This window comes from Corticium candelabrum, chromosome 22 (genome assembly GCF_963422355.1).
Source record: "Corticium candelabrum chromosome 22, ooCorCand1.1, whole genome shotgun sequence".
Classification (NCBI taxonomy): Eukaryota; Metazoa; Porifera; class Homoscleromorpha; order Homosclerophorida; family Plakinidae; genus Corticium; species Corticium candelabrum.
The window spans coordinates 3953145-3971746 of NC_085106.1; the positions used below are offsets into that span (position 1 = coordinate 3953145).

Genomic DNA, 18602 nt, shown 5'->3' on the forward strand with positions numbered 1-18602 from the left:
CTCGTGTCCCCTAAAGATGCAGGATGTTATTCTGTTATGGCAAATTGATATGTTTGCTATACATGTAATCAGAGACGATTATGCGCATTTAGAATTATTTTCTTTACTAATTTAGCAAAGTCTCAACATTATCACTTGAATCACTATAACAATAATTGTTCAATTTTATCTAAACAACGTTGCAAAATTAAAGGTTCGTTACTGTTAGCATATGTCCTTTCCTTCACAGATACGACCTTCTTTGAGGCTCTTGACGTAATCACGAAATTCTTTAATTTTTTTGCATTTTTGTTCAGCTTCATCTTTGCACTTGTTCTTCTTTTTCTTCTTACAATTCAAGTTTCGCTTTGGATTCTTGATTTTCTTACATTTGTTACTGATGCAAGCCTCTTTTTCGATTTCTCTGCATTCACTAAAGGTTGTCCGAGGCCACTGCTCGATGTGAGAGTTGTGATCGAGCACAAACTTTGGTCCATCCAATCCTTGAACATGGTAGTCGTTACCAACTCGAAGATCGACTTTCAGGGTGCAGACTTCAGGAAGCCAAAGCATGATGTTCTCGGAGATGTTCAGATCCACATTCCCAGGCTTCAAAATCTTAACAAAACAGTGTGAGAGTTATTTGCTATTTATTCGTGCAATGAGAGCTCACATCCATGACGGTGACTATGATCTGTGACCATCCATTGCTTTTTTGTACTGCTAGCACACGAACTTTATATACTAACACAAAAATGTGAAAATAAGTTAAGTGGGACGTTGCTCGAAACTTAACACGTGGGTTCTCACCGTAATGGTGGTAAGCGCAAGCATTGCAAGCTCTGTTCTCTATTGTTCCAAGAACAGGGCATCGTCCTAGATAAAATAATATATGATAAATTCCTCAATACTCTATAACATTACAACAGCTGATGCCACACCTGCTCCGCACACACAGATTGGTGAGTTACTACTCTCTTGGTTGTCATCACAAATTGCAGACAGCTCGGAACTGTTGCCGTCTAAAGTGTAGAACTCGGAACTGTTGCCGTCTAAAGTGTAGAACTCGGTGCATGCTATAGCTGCAATATAAATGTTTTAGTTCGTCAGTTACCGACCTTGTGTGAAAAGTCAGACAATATCATACCTGGTTGGTAGTAATCATAGGCTTTGATACTGACAGGCAGAGAACGCATGACTTCAAACTTTCTGTACGCTTTGAATTTGATGCAAATACTCTCAGTGCTGCAGAGCTATACGTTCAAGGCAAAAAATTAACACACCAACCGACATAATTGAGTTTTACTATATACTTAGAGTGGTAGCTAGTGGTCCTAAACCCTAAAGCCCCTAAACATCAGGAAGGCCAATTTCTGGTCAGGCCCCATGTAACAGCTGGACTCTTATGCACTGCTCAGAAGAACCCCTGGCCCTGAGACCGTGCCGGTGTGCCAACTGTGCTGTGCGTCCGAAAGTCTTAGATGTGGTTGATATCAGGTCACAGCCGATGGCTGTTGGGCTCTAATCCAAGACGACGTACTCCTTGTGTAACTTTCTTCCATAATAAGAAAATTATGCCATAGCTCGCTATCACTGTGACTTGAACTTGCAACCCAAATTGCAAATCACTTGCAACTCACTCTAAAGCTAAGGATGACTCTCTAACCAATTGAGCTACAGCACTACACTAATAATCATACACTGTCATACAAAGATCTATGGTTGGGTGTTAATTATTACTCTGAGGCAAGCAGCCTGCCCTATTTGAAAGTAATCATTCATTTTACATAATGGCAGAATTTAGCAATAGTTCTAATATTTATATTTTTGGAAATTACTTCACAAGCACTAGAAGTTTGTACACTCCACGAGTGCATATTGTAATCCACAAATGCCTATTATCACGTAATATCCAACTTTTATCTCACCTCTTCAAAGTAGAAAACAACCGCTTTGCTGTTGATTTCGTAATAATCCAGCTTCATATTTGCACCTTCTAATGACTGTATCTGAATAAAAACATATTATTTGACTCACGAAAATATTAAAAAAAATTGGTAATGCCTTACATCACTAAGACAGAGAGGATCAGCCTCGTCAGTTGACGACCTATTGCATGCTTCATATCCAGTTGGCAATTCTACTTCAACATTAGCCATACCGGTGCAACCATCACCCAAGTGTCTAAGCCAAACCGCAATAGTTTAAATCAACAATTTCCGAAACACGTAGTACAATGGATACCGAACGCAAAAGCCAATTTCTGCCTCGCGGTTACCGTCCTCACTGTTTGAAGACGCGTATGTTGTTATATGGAACGCACACTGTTCATATCCGGTCGAAGGAACGTTGTATTGAACGTGAACCTGCCAAAGACACATAATTGCAATAGACGACGAAAATTAATTAGAAATTGTGTACCATTGATTGTGCAAGACCTGTACCACATGTCTCTACTCGGTACACGTTATTGATTGGTACCTATAGGTACATACAAACGGTTTTAGAAAATATACATTTTTAGTTGCTTTTAATTTTACCTGAATACGTTGTATAAGGGCTGCGTTTGACCGATTGATCTTGAAATTGGCAAACTCCACATCCGGGTTATTTAGTTGTGTTACTCTTACACAAAGATTGGGAGGATGAAGGACGGCGATTTGACAACCAGCAGTAAATGCAGACAAAGCGTTCAAGCCTATAACTGTATCCTGCACATATAACATTTGCAATCACGCGTTGTTTGTGCTCTGCCGTCTATTGGTGTGCGTGTGTTTGTTGTTGGTTTGTTTGCTGTGTGTGTGTGTGTGTGTGTGTGTGTGTGTGTGTGTGTGTGTGTGTGTGTGTGTGCGCGCGCGTGCGTGCGTGCGTGTGTGTGTATATATATGTATGCACTTACGTGAGTCGAGACAAAGCCTCCCCTTGAGTTTCTCACGCTATTTAACCACTTAGCAGCAGATGCTGCGCATTTGCAATCTTTGGTAATGAGACAAGCTTGAAGAATGAAAGAAGTCATTTCCACGGCGTAGGATTGAGGCCGCTTGTAATATGAAATACTTCTGTTGTAACCAAAGTCTTTTTCATCCCAATACCTTGAACCTTCCTCGTCTATACCATACAAAAAATTACATCAAATTTAATTCTACTGTATCGATTGTATAAATTCGCATCATACTGATAATTGCTTCTCTAAACAGATCACGTCCCAGATTGTCAATAATTCTCAAATCGCACACGTTCTCATCATTACAGACACTGCAAGCCGAGTTCTTGCAAGCCTTTACCAGAGCAAAGTATATGATAGATTTAGCATAGAGTGTCCTCACTCGATCAGCTCGAAGTTCGTTTAGTATGTAAGTGACAGAAGGACATACGCTGGACTATAATCAACAGTTTCAATCACAATCCAAAATCCAAACCAAACAAAAATATGAAAAACATTTTACACTTCTAATACAATTGCCAAAAGAACGTGGTTGGTAAACTAGCATCGGCAGCAAGTGATATGTCAATGCAAGAGCTATCTAGGAGGATCCTTTGCTAAAACTTCAAATGTTTGAACTCACTCCTTTTTACGCGTGCAAGTATCAGTAGTATAGACATAGCTTTAGCTATAAAATCTACTTTACTATCAGCGCGAGTGCTAAATTATCACATTTTGTTCCTCGTGACCTACACCTTCAAGGCCACTGCAATTTTAACAGTTGGCCATCTTGTATCTCTGCATACTGTAATGTAGACAAGAGCCGCTAGAAAACAAGCGACTCATGCTTGACGCATTAGTGAGCAAGCAGACAATTATTCTAGATACGTGACCGCTTTAGATTATGTTAGACTTTCTGTCAGATAGATGTATTGTTTAAATGAGTGATTACGTCATGCATTTAGGTTTCCAGAACTGACTCCCTCTTGGTTGGCCTGCTAAAACCTAATCAACAATGCATGCTAGCTAGACACTCACTCTCAATCTTGCTTCTTCGTTGGGAAGACAGCATTCCAAGACGCTCATAACCGTGTAAGCAGTCCTGTATACGTTGTCGTCGCTACCAAGCTACACGAAAACAGAACTGACTTTTAGAAATGTTAGCAACGAGTAACACGAACACACAGTTACCTGTCTAGTGTTGTAACTACGTTTCTTGGAGTCAAACTGTCCCGAAGCCATCCGACGGGATTCAAGAAAAGAAAACGCGTCAGAAACCACGCGAGAATCAACTTGAATAAAGTGACGTGCACGACACACAGTCGCAAGTACGTAAGAGGTCAAGAAAGTTGTCGACACGTACTCTGGACGCGGATACATTGCAAATCCTCCGTCTGATTTTCGAAACGTCATCTGGTACTGGTAACCTGGTAGCAAGGCGAATGCATTAGAGTCACAAATGCATCGGCGTGTTTACACTATTAGTACCTTGTCTCAGAGTTTCGCGATGATGGCTGTTGATAGTCGCATTGGTGGCGTGCAAGAACGAAACAACTGCACAGGTTGGAGCAAAGTTCAGCATATTCTGTTCTCCGCTTCCTCCCGGTTGTCTAACTAGAGACTGGATTCCTTCTCTTGCGTCAACTTTACCGTCGATGTCTTCATCAATGGAAAAATATTTACCTGCAAATCGACGTTATTGCAATTGCAGGTTTTCCACTAGATGATTGGCTCTACTTTATATATATATATATATATACTAATTAAGGAAATGCACTATGTAATTACAGTGTCAGCTATTCTTAGTTAATTAACAGTAACCATCACCTTAATTTGTAAATACTTAATAACTAACTGTCTTACTGGTTGGTGAGCGCTAAACAATCAATAATTATTCAGCCAATCAAATAATATTTTTACGCTTGAACGCTTTTAATTCTCTAATTAATTAACTAACTTTAACAATTAACAAGACTACATTTAAATAAGTAATGTGTATATATTGCTTTACTGACAATCAAACTGTTACATTATTTTCACATCTAAAATGAATAAACCATAAGTATAATTGTTATAAAAGTCTATAATAATAAATTAACAAAAGGTACCAAATAATTTTTCTATATTTATTTCTATTTTTAATTTTGGTAACAAACAAGTTTACTATTTCATTTCTAGAAACCAATGATTACAGCAAATAATAATAACATATGGTTTTCACGCTTGAAACATTCTACTATATACAGTTTATTTATTACTTTAATAACTATTGCTTTATTGCTTGTATACTAACAATAAATTTATTTAATATTCAATACTATAGTTTCTAAAATATTCATAATTAATTTTAAACTTAAATAACGCTAATTTTTAGTTAGGAAACTATTCATCTAATTATTGTAAGCACAACTTTCATACCAGTGACTCCTAACCAAGATGTCTGTGATCCTTCAATGTATTCTTCTGGAGCTCTGACGTAGAAATAATTTACTTGTTTTCGGGTTTGTCCGTTTTCTGCGCAATCGCAGTCTTCTTTGCAAGGATGCGATTCTATCATGAATTTACTATTCAGTCATTCGAAAATGATGTCAAAACGTAAAAAGGACCATTTACCTATTTTTGACGGACACAATTCACATTTGTTCCCATCACTGAAAGCTACTGAGGACTTTCTTATCTGTCCACTACAACACTGCTCCTTTGTAAAGTTGCCATCAATAGGATTTTCGCACTTGTCATTGTGAGTAAACGATTTGAAGCATTTTCCAATTCTGGCATCTAAAGTCAATTGCCGTTACCTACAGAATATTGATACAAACTGATCTCATAACTAATACCTTGGGGTGGATCAAGATTGCATCCTCCAGGATCAGCCCTGTTGACACCTAAAATAGAAACAGAGTAAAACACTTTATAACCCATCGTTTTGTTACAAAAAAACTCGTAAAAATTAATAAGAATGAAAAGCTTACAGCCAAAGTAATTCGTTTGCACCCAGACATAAGACCTGTCACACTTGCACAAACTATTCGTTAAGTTATGTGTGCACAATTCCGTATTCAACTCAAATACATGCATAGAGTAATACCCATCTAATTCTCATTTGCTTCTTATATATTTGCCAAATAATCTTGTCAACGACGGCCAAGCTGATGTAATAAATTAGGTGGCATGCAATTGATTGTGTAATAAGTTAATTTGTTTATTAATTAATTCACCGCTGATATTCTTTATTTCATGTGATATTAATTAATTAATGATGGTTGGATGACACGCAGTGACGATGATGTAACTGCTAGTATCTAGAGATAGGAGCAAACCTACTCAAGATTCCGGCGACACCTCTACGACTGGTTACTTTAATTTATAATTTTAGTATCTCAATGTCTATCTATACCCTTTTATATGGCGAAGGCATAGGTGCTTGCCACGTCTTAATTTAAAAATGAACATTTTGGGCTGTTTAGTGTTGCTGACACTATGCCGGATAGTCTCAGATCTGCTTATCCCCGCGACATGCAATTGTGTGCTTTTAATTGTCCCATTTTCTTAATATTTACCAGAGTTGCTAAAAATAAATTAGACAAAGGTAATAGGCGCAGTGATCGAGCGACTGTCAACAATAGTGACTTTAGCGAGTGACAAAACTACATACAAAAGTATACCTTGTGGATCTAGCTCAGCTCGATAATCATAATCTCGTCTAACTTCTTCAGGCTGCATCAAGAACTTTATACAGCATATGGAACAGAATATTAATCAAATGGATCCTTACTTCAACTTTGATTTTCATTTCTACTTCTTCATTTCCGAACGCTGACTTCATTTTTACAGTCAACTTTGTGGTGCCCACTTCAAGAGGCAACAAAGGGATGGATACCGAGCGTGTGTCCTGAGCGTCGATCAAAAAGCAAACAGGAGTCGTCGCCTTTCCGGTACCCGCAGATGTGCAAAGATTGTCGGGTGGATTCACAATTTGAAGACAAGCCTGCAATATTCAAATACAAACTGAAAGAGAGCTCTCAAAACTGTTTTCCTAAAAATGCGTTTACTCTTTGTGGGTTTGAATTGTGGTTGTATACAGAACAAGTTACAGACACCTGCTCTTGACGCTTAAACGAATATGGTAAATGACATTCCGCGAATATTGGTCTGAAAACAGTCAGCTCAACTGGTTCCGACACACAAAATCCAGTTTTACAACATTGAGCCAAACCGTAGATAGACCATGTAGTGATCGAATCAGGAACTGCAAGATCATGACTGACTGTTTTCGAATCACTAAATGAAAACAACAAATATTAAAATCAATTTATTGATAACTGATGGATTGTCTAACCCATTTGTAATGACTTTGTCTTGCAACCAGACGTGAGGAAATGAAGTCCTCCTTCTAAATGATAGTCCATCAGAGCTTTCAAAAATGTCATTGAATTCAGATGGAATATTGGCTTTTGCCCTTAAGTCTAATGAAGATTACGAATAACGCAGTTGTAACTCAATTAGAAAGGCAAATAAGTAAATTACTTCCAAGGCAGCAAGCATACTGTTCATGAGCTTCTTTTTCACTTGTGACATTAAAAAGCAATGATCCTTTGAGCATTTCCTTGTACTCCATCAAACAGAAATCATATCTCTGCTTCGGCATAGTCCAAATACCCTTATCTCGAATACGCTGATGAAGCTCGGGACAAGGGTTATCAGCTAGTATCGAGCAAAGAAGGATAAATTTATCAATTTCTAAAACTATAATTATTACATTGTTTCAAAACATTTACTATTTATGACATTAACATACGACGAAGGATATACAGTAGTGCCTGGTATTTTTGCGTTTTAGTATTTTCATATAGTTTTGACCTTAATTAAGGTATTGTCTTGCAATGCACCGTAAGGTCTTCAAACGGTAAAAATACACTTTATTTTTAATTTATATATTTTCTAATTTATTTATATATTGTTAAATTTATGTACCACAATGTTTTGTCAAAATTATAAACAGTCGCTGATAGTGGTGCTATTGCAAGGATTGTACATTCCCTAGTCTTTCGGTCGGTCGCGAGTATGTATTCAAATTTTAACAATGACCCCACTGTGACATTGGTAATATAGGCCAATCACAAATTTGTGTTTCCGCTAGCAATTGTATTAAATAAATTAAATTTTAATTTTAATTAATTATTGACTATTAGATAAAATATTGCGAAATTCTGTGTTGGACTGCAAATCTTTATAATAATAATATATTTTCTCTCGTACCCAAATAATATTCTTTTACAAAGCTATATAGATAAAAAAATTACTTACCAAGTGCATCAGAACGTTTTTCACGCTTTGCTGCACATTCATCATCTACCAAGAAAAAGACAGAAAATAGCATTATAATATGAACTAGATTGCACAAATATACGATTTTAATCTTATCAATGTGATACCTGGTCTAAGGCAAGTAGAACGGCAGGATCGTGAACAACAGCTGCACTGAGGATTCAGCTCAGTTTGTGAAATCGCAGTCAGTCCTGCTACCTGCAAAATAGCGAAATACTTTAATCAATCAAAATGTTTAACAAATTTTTAAATAATTAATACATCAGTTATATTTGTAAAGTAACAACTATTTTAATTAAAATACTAGATTACATGTACATGACAATTCTTTTTATAAAACTTTGGAATGCTAAAAATTGATAAGTTAATTTAGAAAAACTCTTACGTCAAATATACCATCTGAGCTTGCCAAAGTGTGACCACATGAGCTCGAGCAGCTATCCAAACTTTTAAACATCTGTCGACAGTTGTGCACGAGCAATACTAGTTAAGCTTTACCACACTCGACTAACGTAGCAATACGTCTCACCTTTTCGCGAGTCAGTTTGCTTTCGTTGTTGAGAATATACAATCCCTTGTCCACAGCAAGAAGAGCAACATCCGAAAATGGACAATCCACATTGATGTCAAGCTTGACTAGCGAACCAGGTTCTACTTGTGGTTTTGATAACCTAAGAGATATCTACAAACAATAATTCTGTTATAATCCGAATCCTTTTTACTAGTTAATTAAAATTTCAAAAAACTGTACCTCGTTTGCACACTGTTTGTCGGTGTCCACACAGGCAACGTCAGAAATGACCTGTTTGTGCCAATTGCAACGTTTCAAATAGTAAGCAACGACGCAGAAACGATCAGCCAGCTGAGGAGTGACCTTCACCTGGAAGGTAGTGATCTGACCTGGCTTACTAGAAAAGTGTTGTGAAGACTGAATGCTCCCTCTGGCAACTACAAGTACAGTAATTGGCAACTAAACAGCACAAATTTAGAAAGAAATGGTTGGAAATATCAATATGCCAAACGATAGATCAAGCTTACAATCTCGTTGTCTGAGTTTGACTTGATTATTTCAAAGTCAGCAAATCCTCCAATCTGATAAACATGATACCTTTATGATTTTATTAATTAAAGTGCTAGCTAGTATTGCTAAATTTCAAAAATAAAATTTTATTAGTTAAATAAGGAAATTTGAAAAATAGGAAGCGACTGTAGCTATAACAGCTGATTTTCAAGCATAAGTTTCCAGAAGACCTAGAGGCTGTTGTTTTATTACTGCTTTTTGTTATTTGTTGCTGTTGTTTGTCTAATTTTTTTTATTGTCGTTGTTAATAATGTTGTTGGTGTTGTCGAAAACGTTGTTGTTGTTGTTGCTGTTGTTGTTGTTGTTGTTGTTGTTGTTGTTGTTGTTGTCGTTGCTATTGCTGCTGCTGCTGTTGCTGTAGCTGTAGATGTTGTTGTTGCATATAAGACAGAAAAACAAAGTTTTGGCTTAAGCAGCTATGGTGACTGCTTAAAAGCAAGTTGAAAGACATTCATTAATCGTGTGTGTGTGTGTGTGTGTGTGTGTGTGTGTGTGTGTGTGTGTGTGTGTGTGTGTGTGTGTGTGTGTGTGTGTGTGTGTGTGTGTGTGTGTGTGTGGTGTGATAGCTCAGTTGGTTACAGAGTCAGGGACTTTGAAAGGTCACAAGTTTAAGTCATCGTGATGGCTAGCTATGGCATAATTTCCTTAAGCAAGAAACTAACATTCATTTGCTTCTCTCGACTCAGGAGTATAATTGAGTACCTGGTCATTGACTGTGGTCCTAAGCGGTCATCGGCTGTGACGTGACATCAGCAACTGAGGTTTTAGTGAGAGTTCGGGTGCTCGCACCACAATTGGCTTCACAAGTCGGTGCTCCTGCGAGTGCCTGGGCCGGCTTCAGAAGTTTTCTAGTGCAGGCCCAGAGTTTTCTGAGTAGAGCACAGTGCCCAGCTTAACAGCTGGGGCCTGACCACTGAGAGACAGCTCCTGACATTTAGGATTTAGGAGTTAGGTGTGCGTACGTGCGTGCGTGTGTGTGTGCGTGCGTGCATGCGTGCGTGCGTGTGTGTGTGTGTGTGTGTGTGTGTGTGTGTGTGTGTGTGTGTGTGTGTTTAGCTCCTGACATTTAGGTTTAGGTTATGTTTTTAGGTTAGACACTTACCCTCTCCTTTCCAATCGACTTTGGTCTGACAGAGAAGAGGCCAGTGCAGGCAGAACAAAATTTCTTAAATTTGCAATCGACTCCTAACTTCTGATCTCTTGCCTTCACCTGGTGTAAAAGTTAGAGATAAAAATATTACGATTTGGTAAGACTCAATAGCTGGTCTGTAGCATGAATACTTTAATTGTAACACTCTCTTGATCTTCACCGCCGACATCCACTGCAAAGTTGGCTATACCACTAGGACCAGTTGTTTGCCTTCTATCGTTACCCTCATAAGAGGCCGTAACCAACACGCCTTCTGCACTATCGCCATTTTTGGATAACGAGCACGAATCTAAACACAAAATATTCCAACAATGACAACATGAAATAGCTGTGTGTCGAAGGTATTGTAGTAACTATTTAAATTGCCATTTTCTGTGTGACTGTCGGTTAGTTTGTTTGTAACTTTCTAGTTTGATATTACACATATTTTTTATTCTATTTTAAAGTATTTGATTGTTCATTGAATTGTGTGTATATACGTTATATATATTAATTTTTATCATAATATTATAATCAATACTAAATTATTAAATACCAAGTTAATATAATATATTAATACATATATTTTGTTAAATTTATTTATAACTTCAACAAATTTGTTACCGTGTTACTAATTTATGATTGGTAATAGGATAAATAATTAAAATTATAGTGACAAACCTGCATCTGTAGAGTGACGTTTGGTTTGTAGTATGGCGGCATGAGGTCACAGTCGAGCTTGATAGGATTGTCCGTAAACACTGCGTTGTTGTCAAACGCGCTAGCTTTGATGCCACTAGCCTTCTCAGTTACTTCAGCAAACACAGACAATCGTTTACCAATTGGAAACTCATCGTATCCTATATTAGAAAATGTCATCTTCTTTATTCCTAAATCCTACAACCAAAATATATATCTAGTTCAAAAGATTAATCTGTAGTAACCATTGAGAATTATTTTAACCTTGGGTCGCAGAATAAAGCTATTGCTATAGAAAACGTTGGCAGATTCAGATGTTTCATTCCAAATACCGAGTTGCACACGTAAACTTCCAACGACTCCTTTGTTGTAAGTATACCTATTTGGAGTAAAATAGACTTTTATCTTGTCATGACACACACACACACACACACACACACACACACACACACACACACACACACACACACACACACACACACACACACACACACACACACACACACACAGCAATTGGCAAGTGGATCAGCCGTGCATGAAAGATGCTGGGGAAAGAGACAGATGGGAAGGAGAGGTCGAGGTTTGCAATTTAAGTCTTACTTGGCTGCCACATTAATCCAGATATTCTCATCAGCTGTCTTCACAAATCCTGGTGATCTGACGACGACATCAAAGCGTGGAAGGACTAAAATGAATACTAACTTGATAAAACTCAAACAGATATACGTGTATGCGTCACACTCTATACATACAGCCAAAGTATAACAAATACATATAATCCACTTAAATAAAACAAAAGATAACCTAAAAATTTCATATTGGCCGAAATTAGCTTAAATATTTATTTACAATAGTAAAATTGCATTGACAGACACAGTCAGCTATATATACTTTATATTTTTCAATTTTTATTTTCATTATTTGTACGGTGTATTATTTTAAAAATAATCTATTACCATATATAACACCTCCTCAGCACTATATGTCATAATAATATATTTTAATTCGTCCCAATAGGTGCAAGCCTAGCTCTCACATATGAGAGAATGCATGCATACAATACACAGTCAACCCCCCCCCCCCCCACACACACACACACACACACATACAATCAATCGATCACAGATAGCAATATTAATTATAAAACAAATACAAACACTGACACACTAACAAACTAACAAGCCAACTAACAAAAAATTGTACACACTAACCGTAGTTCTTCACTTCAAAGCTTGTCTCGGATATCACAGTGTCCTACATCACAAAGCAATTCTAGGCCGTTCAAGATCAATCATTAGAGTCAGTTCGTGTTCTATCCTTACATCACAGCTTCGTTTAGCAACAATAGACCAATCTCCTTGAATAGGAGTTAACCCCAAGCTAAAATTTCGTCTCTTTATCACTAAAAATAATACAATAAAATTTAAATCAAATTGACAACAGGGTGTCCCGGATGCTCTTACTTTCTTGAGATCGAGAAACGCATGGCTTGATGGTCAATCGATCAATTATAATATTTTGTGGATTCTAAATGACATTATATTAAAAAGCAGAAGCTTATTGTTTGTACAGGAATAGAGGCTTGCCTTAATGTCGAGAAGAACGTCGCACATGCACTGTAACAAGAACTAATCTTATGTCTGTAACAGTATGGCCGCATGAACCTGATTGTCTTACCTCTTTATCGATTCTACAGCAAGGAACAAAGTTGCAGCCAAGAACAGCCACTCGGATGTTGACTGCAAACGTTTACTCAACTTTGAATGACATTTTGACAAAGTGCAACAAACATATAGTTAGTTACCTTCGTCATTCTGTACGTAAATGGGTTTGTCGGTCTGGATGAGCACAAGAGAAGGACTAGATTTGACGGTCACTGAGACTGCGTTGTTGAACGACAACGAGCTGTCGTCACTGATTGCTCTGACGGTTACAGAACGTTGATCACTAGGAGGTGTTGGTTTCGGAAGACGGTGGCATGGAATGGAAAGAAAGAAATCTTTGGGAGTGCCTGAAACAACAATTAATAAATCTAATTAACTCAAAATCCGCAGTCGAACAATGTGCAATGTCTTCTGTCTCAATTCACGTCAACTGTTACACTAAAAAAACTGTTGTCTAAATATGACCTTAATAGTTACGGTAATGCTCAAAACTTCAAATAAAATTGTTTCTTATTTGTCAAGATGTAATAGATCATTTCATTGGAAGACTAGAAAGATGAATTAAGATGTCTGCATGATTAGGATGTTTTCTTTTCAGGCTTTCCATCCTCTCTACAATTTCCAGCTTAGCTACAATATGCGCTATAGACATAGATAAGGGGAGAGAAACTGTTTAATTAATTTCAAGGTTGTGCATGCAAATTTAAGTGATGCGAATGGCTGCATGCTGCTGTTGTCATAAGAAAATAAATTTTTGTCTAACTATGTACAATGCAGTGATCATTCTGCATATGTCAGAAGATCAATGCTACGATACACAGCACGTTCTCAGCTGCAAGTTGGTCACGAAACGCTCACAAAATAGACTTACTTGACAAGCAATTTTTAAGAGCTATAAATCCTTTTGCAACTATAGCTCCTTATACGCAACAACTATGATGCAAATTCGTTTTAGTGTGGATTGTTGCAACACGCACAGACACAGACAGACAGACAGACAGACAGACAGACAGACAGACAGACAGACAGACAGACAGACAGACAGACAGAGACACACACACACACACACACACACACACGCACGCACACACACACACACACACACACACACACACACACACACACACACACACAATACAAACACCGACAAAGAGTTCTTAACGACGAAATGTCCAGCCTAGAAGCTTAATCTGTTTTTTTTGGCGATTTTTTGTCCGATATCATCGTCTGGCAGCTGTTCAAAGACAGACTCCTAGGCATGCTCGACTTAATTAATTGCATTTGGATCACGTGTACAGCGGACAAGCGAAAGACTTTGATGCTGCTGTTCAGTACGACAGCAACGCGTCCGTCGCCGCCAACATTTCCGCAAGCGTCAAGGTACTAATCGCTGACATACGATTGTCTGCTAGCGTAACGTAAACAGTACTGGAAACGCCGTTAAGTACGGCACGCGGGGGTGAACGAAGAGGTCTGGTCTACAAGAGCTAGAGGCTAGCAAAGAACTCAGAGACAACGACGCTTGTTTCACCTGCTTTAACATCGACTGTGTCTGTTCTGTTAATGACAACTCCATTGGCGTCTTCCACTACCAATCGTGTTGCGATTGCAGACGATCCCACGTCGAACACTGAAACAACCACTCTCTCGTTTTGACAACATTGCAGCACTTTCGGAAGTGCAACAAAGTAGTCACTGCAACAGTAAACAGAATGAGATGTAATTGCATGCATTTAATTAGTGGGGAAAATGCGTCGTGATTGTGACGTACCCACTCTGAACTGAGCAAATGCAAGAAAGAAAGGCGAGAAGGCACAAAAACCGTTCTTTGAACGCCATCGTGATTGCAGCTAGCGAAAATCCTGGTATAGAGAAGACTGCAGAAGCACCTAGTAGCAGCTCTAGTTGCGTGCGAGTACTGGACGTTTGTCGTGTTTCGCTCTAGTTTTGCAGCTACCACTTCCTTAGTTCTAGTCGCGGTAATTCCATGCAGATTTTGATCACATGTATCTCTGTACGGACGCGTCCGGTTAGCTGGCATTTATCAGGTGATGGCTTGACCAAATTATGTGTAAAAAAGGGGGCGTTATCGTATAAGATAGAGGGTGTCGTGTATTAATTATTTTCAGGAGAGACCGGAATACAATGGATGTAATAGCGAGACGTTGTTGATTTAGTATGGTTTAGTAGTTAGCTAAAGACCCTTCACGTGTGAATCCAATACGTCTGGTTGCGTTTATAGATATAGAAACGTGAAACGTGTTGACGGTGTGATTTTGTGTACTTTTTGGTTGCTTTCCTGTGGACACGTATGCAGCAAATCTTTGCAAAGAAAACTGCATGACGTAGGATTGAATGTCAACTTCTCTATACGTCTAGCTGTTCGTCCAGTGGGTAATTAATGGAGAGCCAGGATATCTATTTAGTGGTTTGTTTTGTGGCTTAGAGTGTATGTGGCTTGCACGCAGTTGTAGATGGAATTGATGAAGTCAAAAGCAAAGCATTTGATTACAATTTAGATATTGTTTAGTGTGTGTGTGTGTGTGTGTGTGTGTGTGCGCACGCGTGTGCGTGCGGGTGTTTGTGTTGAATCTCAATCTTGGATCACTGATGGATTCGTTCCAAGCACAGTTTGACCCTAGTATAAATACACTGCCTGGAGCAGTAATAATCCTGCTGATTTGGAATATTTTGAGCACATTCTCTCATCCCTCCTTTCCTGCTTTGTACATTCCCATGCTCTGCTAATATCTGTCATTGCAGAATGTACCAAAACGTCCATCTCTTGCATTAGAAAGATTCTCATCTCTGCATGTCATCACATGCATTTCGTCTATAGTGTTTACTTGATCATACGAGTGAAAGTCAGTGGTTGTAGCTTATTACTAAAGAAGCCAACACTAGTGACCTTTTGGTTGAAAAGTTGCAAGATGATTTAATAATATTATTATATTATTAATAAATAATAATATTATGATAAATTAAACACTCTATGGAGACAACAATGGAAACCCATCTGTCATTTTGAGTCATATCAAATGGTTTTCGCTTGTATTGAGTGACATCAGAGCTTAAAACAAACACATAAGACTTACTCTTTTCTTCTTTATTGTTTACATTAATTAATTTTAATTACCCTACTCATCTATAGCCCATCTATCATCATCCTCTCTCCTATTAAATAATTTCGATCTTTCTTCTCTATAAAACTCTCATTCTCTCTTTTTAGTCGTCTGTTCTCTCGAACTATTGTTTCTCTGTCTCAACATCTCCACACCAGTACCTCCTAAATCTAATACAAGAACAATATCAATATCACACTCCCACGTAACGTGACACGAAACGCGCCACACACGTGACACACGCCACACACACGTGACACACGCCGCACACGTGACCCGCGTTACACAGTGACACACCCACCTGCAATTCTCACCAGTTTGCACTAAGAATGCCAAAAAAACTTGCACCAGCCTTTTCTCTAACAGTAAAAGGCTCCGTACCTTCTACTGCCGCGTGGTTTACTTTCGAATATCTGCCAATAGACTACACCAATGAGCACGCAGCAAATTTATGAGAGTGGCGCTTGTCTTCAGACGAGTTGGAAAGATGACGACACTTGCTCGACGCCATACAGAGTAAGAGCACAACAAACAAGAAGCATCGCTCTCGTTAGTAGAACAATTACATGAATCATGCATGCGCACAAAGTAGAAACGTATAGTAGAGTCACGTCATCTAAACAAACTACTAAAACGCTTGCTATATTACAGCATAGTTAATTATTAGTAAATCCATTATTTAGAAATGAGTCCAATAGAATTCTGCGTACATGTGTCTGCATGTCTGTCATGCATAATGCTGTGAGCTGTCGTCTTCTAGCGTGTCACGTAGAAATCCGAATCTAACCTGCCACAGATCCTCGAGGCAATTGATAGCTTGTTTTTGACGCTTCTGCTTAAATCAGTTATCTTTTAGTTAATATTAACTAATAAATAGTAAACTTTAGCACAGCAAATACAACGTCGCTCGTAGTTGCTCGATCTATTGTGTCGTTATGCCCCTCCATGATGGGCAAGTGGGGTCTTAACCCCCATCTGGGCGACCACCAACCCGGCAGGTGAGCCCAGCAGGGTACATGTTTCTGTGTAGTCCACACGACGATCAATGACTAGCCAATTCGATATAGATTGCAGGCATTACGGTGACCGCGAACTCGGTACAGCACGTCTAGTGGATATCAATGACCACCAGGAAAGCGCCGAACGTCATCGTCAACGGACTGTTCGCCAGACCACAGAAGCTCCCCAACAACTGAAACGAGTCATAGTCTCATGAATAAAGCTAGAGAAACATGAGAAAGAAAGACAGACAAGTTTCATAATTTACTGTGTATCTACAATACTAAAGTACAACATACCACTGAAATAATCATTTACAGACTAAATAATATCATTATCATTAGTAATTGTAGGTTTTACAAACGCAGGTTACACTAATTCATGTTTCCATTCCAATAGTAGCAAAATTTAAATGTCTATATAATGATTATATCAGTGATGAAATCACATTTGTACTTGCAGTTTAATACTTGTTTTGCGTACATTTGTTGGCAACAGTGTTTGTTTGTTTGTTTGTTTGGGTGTGTGTGTGTGTGTGTGTGTGTGCGTGCGTGCGTGCGTGCGTGCTTGTGCGTGTGTGTGTACGCGTGTGTGTGTACGCGTGTGTGTGTACGCGTGTGTGTGTACGTGTGTTGCTTTAATTAAATGGTAGAAAATTGCTTTGTTGCGACAAATTGTTCTATTTGCTCCACACATACAATCACAGAGAACATGTTTGGACATTTAGACAAAACGTCTCCACTAAATGAAGCAGAAAGTCTCAACATCCCCACGCGAACAACTTACGCAATGACAACTCATTACAAATCAAATGTCAAACAATTAAAGCAGTTCTAGATCTGCACGGTTCGCACCAGCATGTGCTTCATGGCACTCACTTGCATATGTCGACTAATTCACAGACGTGGCCGTCTTTCATATTACTGACGTATTTGTAAAATTTCTGAACGTCTTTGCATTTCTTGTCAACTTCCTTCTTGCACTTGTTTTTGTTACTTTTCTTCTTCTCGCATTCTTTTCTTTGTTTGGAGTTCTTAGATTTCTTGCACGCTTTTCTAAAGCAAGCATTCTTTTCCTTCTCTTTGCATTCGTCAAAGGTCCGTTCAGGCCATTGTTCTATGTGAGAGTTGTGATCGAGCACAAACTTAAGTCCGTCCAATCCTTGAACGTGATAATCGTCACCAATTTGAAAATCGACTGTCAACTGGCAAACTTCAGGAAGCCACAACGTAATATTTGATTTGCCGGCTTTTAGATCAGCACTTCCAGGCTTCAAAATCTTAGTAGAACAAGACGAGAATTATTTGACATTTAATCATTCGTTAAGCAATGAGAGCTCACTTCTACTACGTGGACTTTGATTTGTGACCATCCGTTGTTTTCTTCTATTGCAAGCACACGAACTCTATAGACTAACAAAAATCATTTTTAGTGGGGCGTGATTGGAACCTTAACACTTGGGGGTTCTCACCGTATTGATGGTAAACGCATGCACTGCACGTTCTGTTTTCTATGGTTTCAAGAACAGGACATCGCCCTAAATAAATAATAGATAATAAAAAGGGTCGCGTAACTTGCAATACTTTGCAATTGAACAGTTTGATGCACACCTGCTCCACACACACAGGTCGGAGAATCACTGTTCCCTTGGTCGTCACAAATTAAGGACAGTTTGGAA

The 18602-nt window shown here is 38.4% G+C and overlaps 2 protein-coding genes across 2 annotated transcripts in view; both read right to left on the reverse strand.

The window, feature by feature from the left end:
- Positions 1-204: 204 nt before the first annotated feature.
- Positions 205-14063, reverse strand: LOC134197745 (CD109 antigen-like). The gene is made up of 41 exons (XM_062667096.1): positions 14054-14063; positions 12944-13150; positions 12817-12878; positions 12726-12755; positions 12603-12666; positions 12462-12541; positions 12351-12393; positions 11740-11881; positions 11404-11518; positions 11122-11337; positions 10685-10750; positions 10414-10521; positions 9269-9322; positions 8982-9200; positions 8760-8912; positions 8616-8687; positions 8338-8428; positions 8210-8293; positions 7430-7648; positions 7242-7368; positions 6955-7183; positions 6678-6890; positions 6568-6619; positions 5740-5787; positions 5516-5680; positions 4391-4585; positions 4094-4329; positions 3941-4030; positions 3306-3359; positions 3155-3257; positions 2915-3087; positions 2520-2690; positions 2401-2460; positions 2224-2345; positions 2049-2163; positions 1908-1988; positions 1127-1232; positions 921-1061; positions 790-855; positions 653-723; positions 205-597 (listed from the first exon to the last, which is right to left on the reverse strand). The coding sequence occupies exons 1-41, from the start codon at positions 14061-14063 to the stop codon at positions 205-207; spliced, it is 5046 nt and encodes a 1681-aa protein (XP_062523080.1).
- A 3521-nt stretch (positions 14064-17584) lies between these two features.
- The window catches only part of LOC134197746 (complement C3-like), a 14896-nt gene continuing 13878 nt past the window's right edge, over positions 17585-18602 (reverse strand). Inside the window, exons 27-30 of the mRNA XM_062667097.1 lie at positions 18535-18602; positions 18396-18461; positions 18266-18336; positions 17585-18203 (exon numbers count right to left, since the gene is read on the reverse strand). The exon at positions 18535-18602 is cut by the window's right edge and continues 40 nt beyond it. Of these exons, the coding sequence (XP_062523081.1) occupies positions 17799-18203; positions 18266-18336; positions 18396-18461; positions 18535-18602 (610 nt within the window). The 3' untranslated portion in view covers positions 17585-17798. The remainder of the gene's footprint in view (positions 18204-18265; positions 18337-18395; positions 18462-18534) is intronic.

What these genes read in the sequence shown, in the direction of transcription:
- LOC134197745 (XM_062667096.1), bottom strand. An exon ending in GCTGTAGAATCGATAAAGAG is followed by an intron (nt 12,756 to 12,816) that starts GTAAGACAATCA and finishes TTCTTGTTACAG; the next exon opens with TGCATGTGCGACGTTCTTCT. An exon ending in ACGAAGAAGCAAGATTGAGA is followed by an intron (nt 3,360 to 3,940) that starts GTGAGTGTCTAG and finishes TGTTGATTATAG; the next exon opens with TCCAGCGTATGTCCTTCTGT.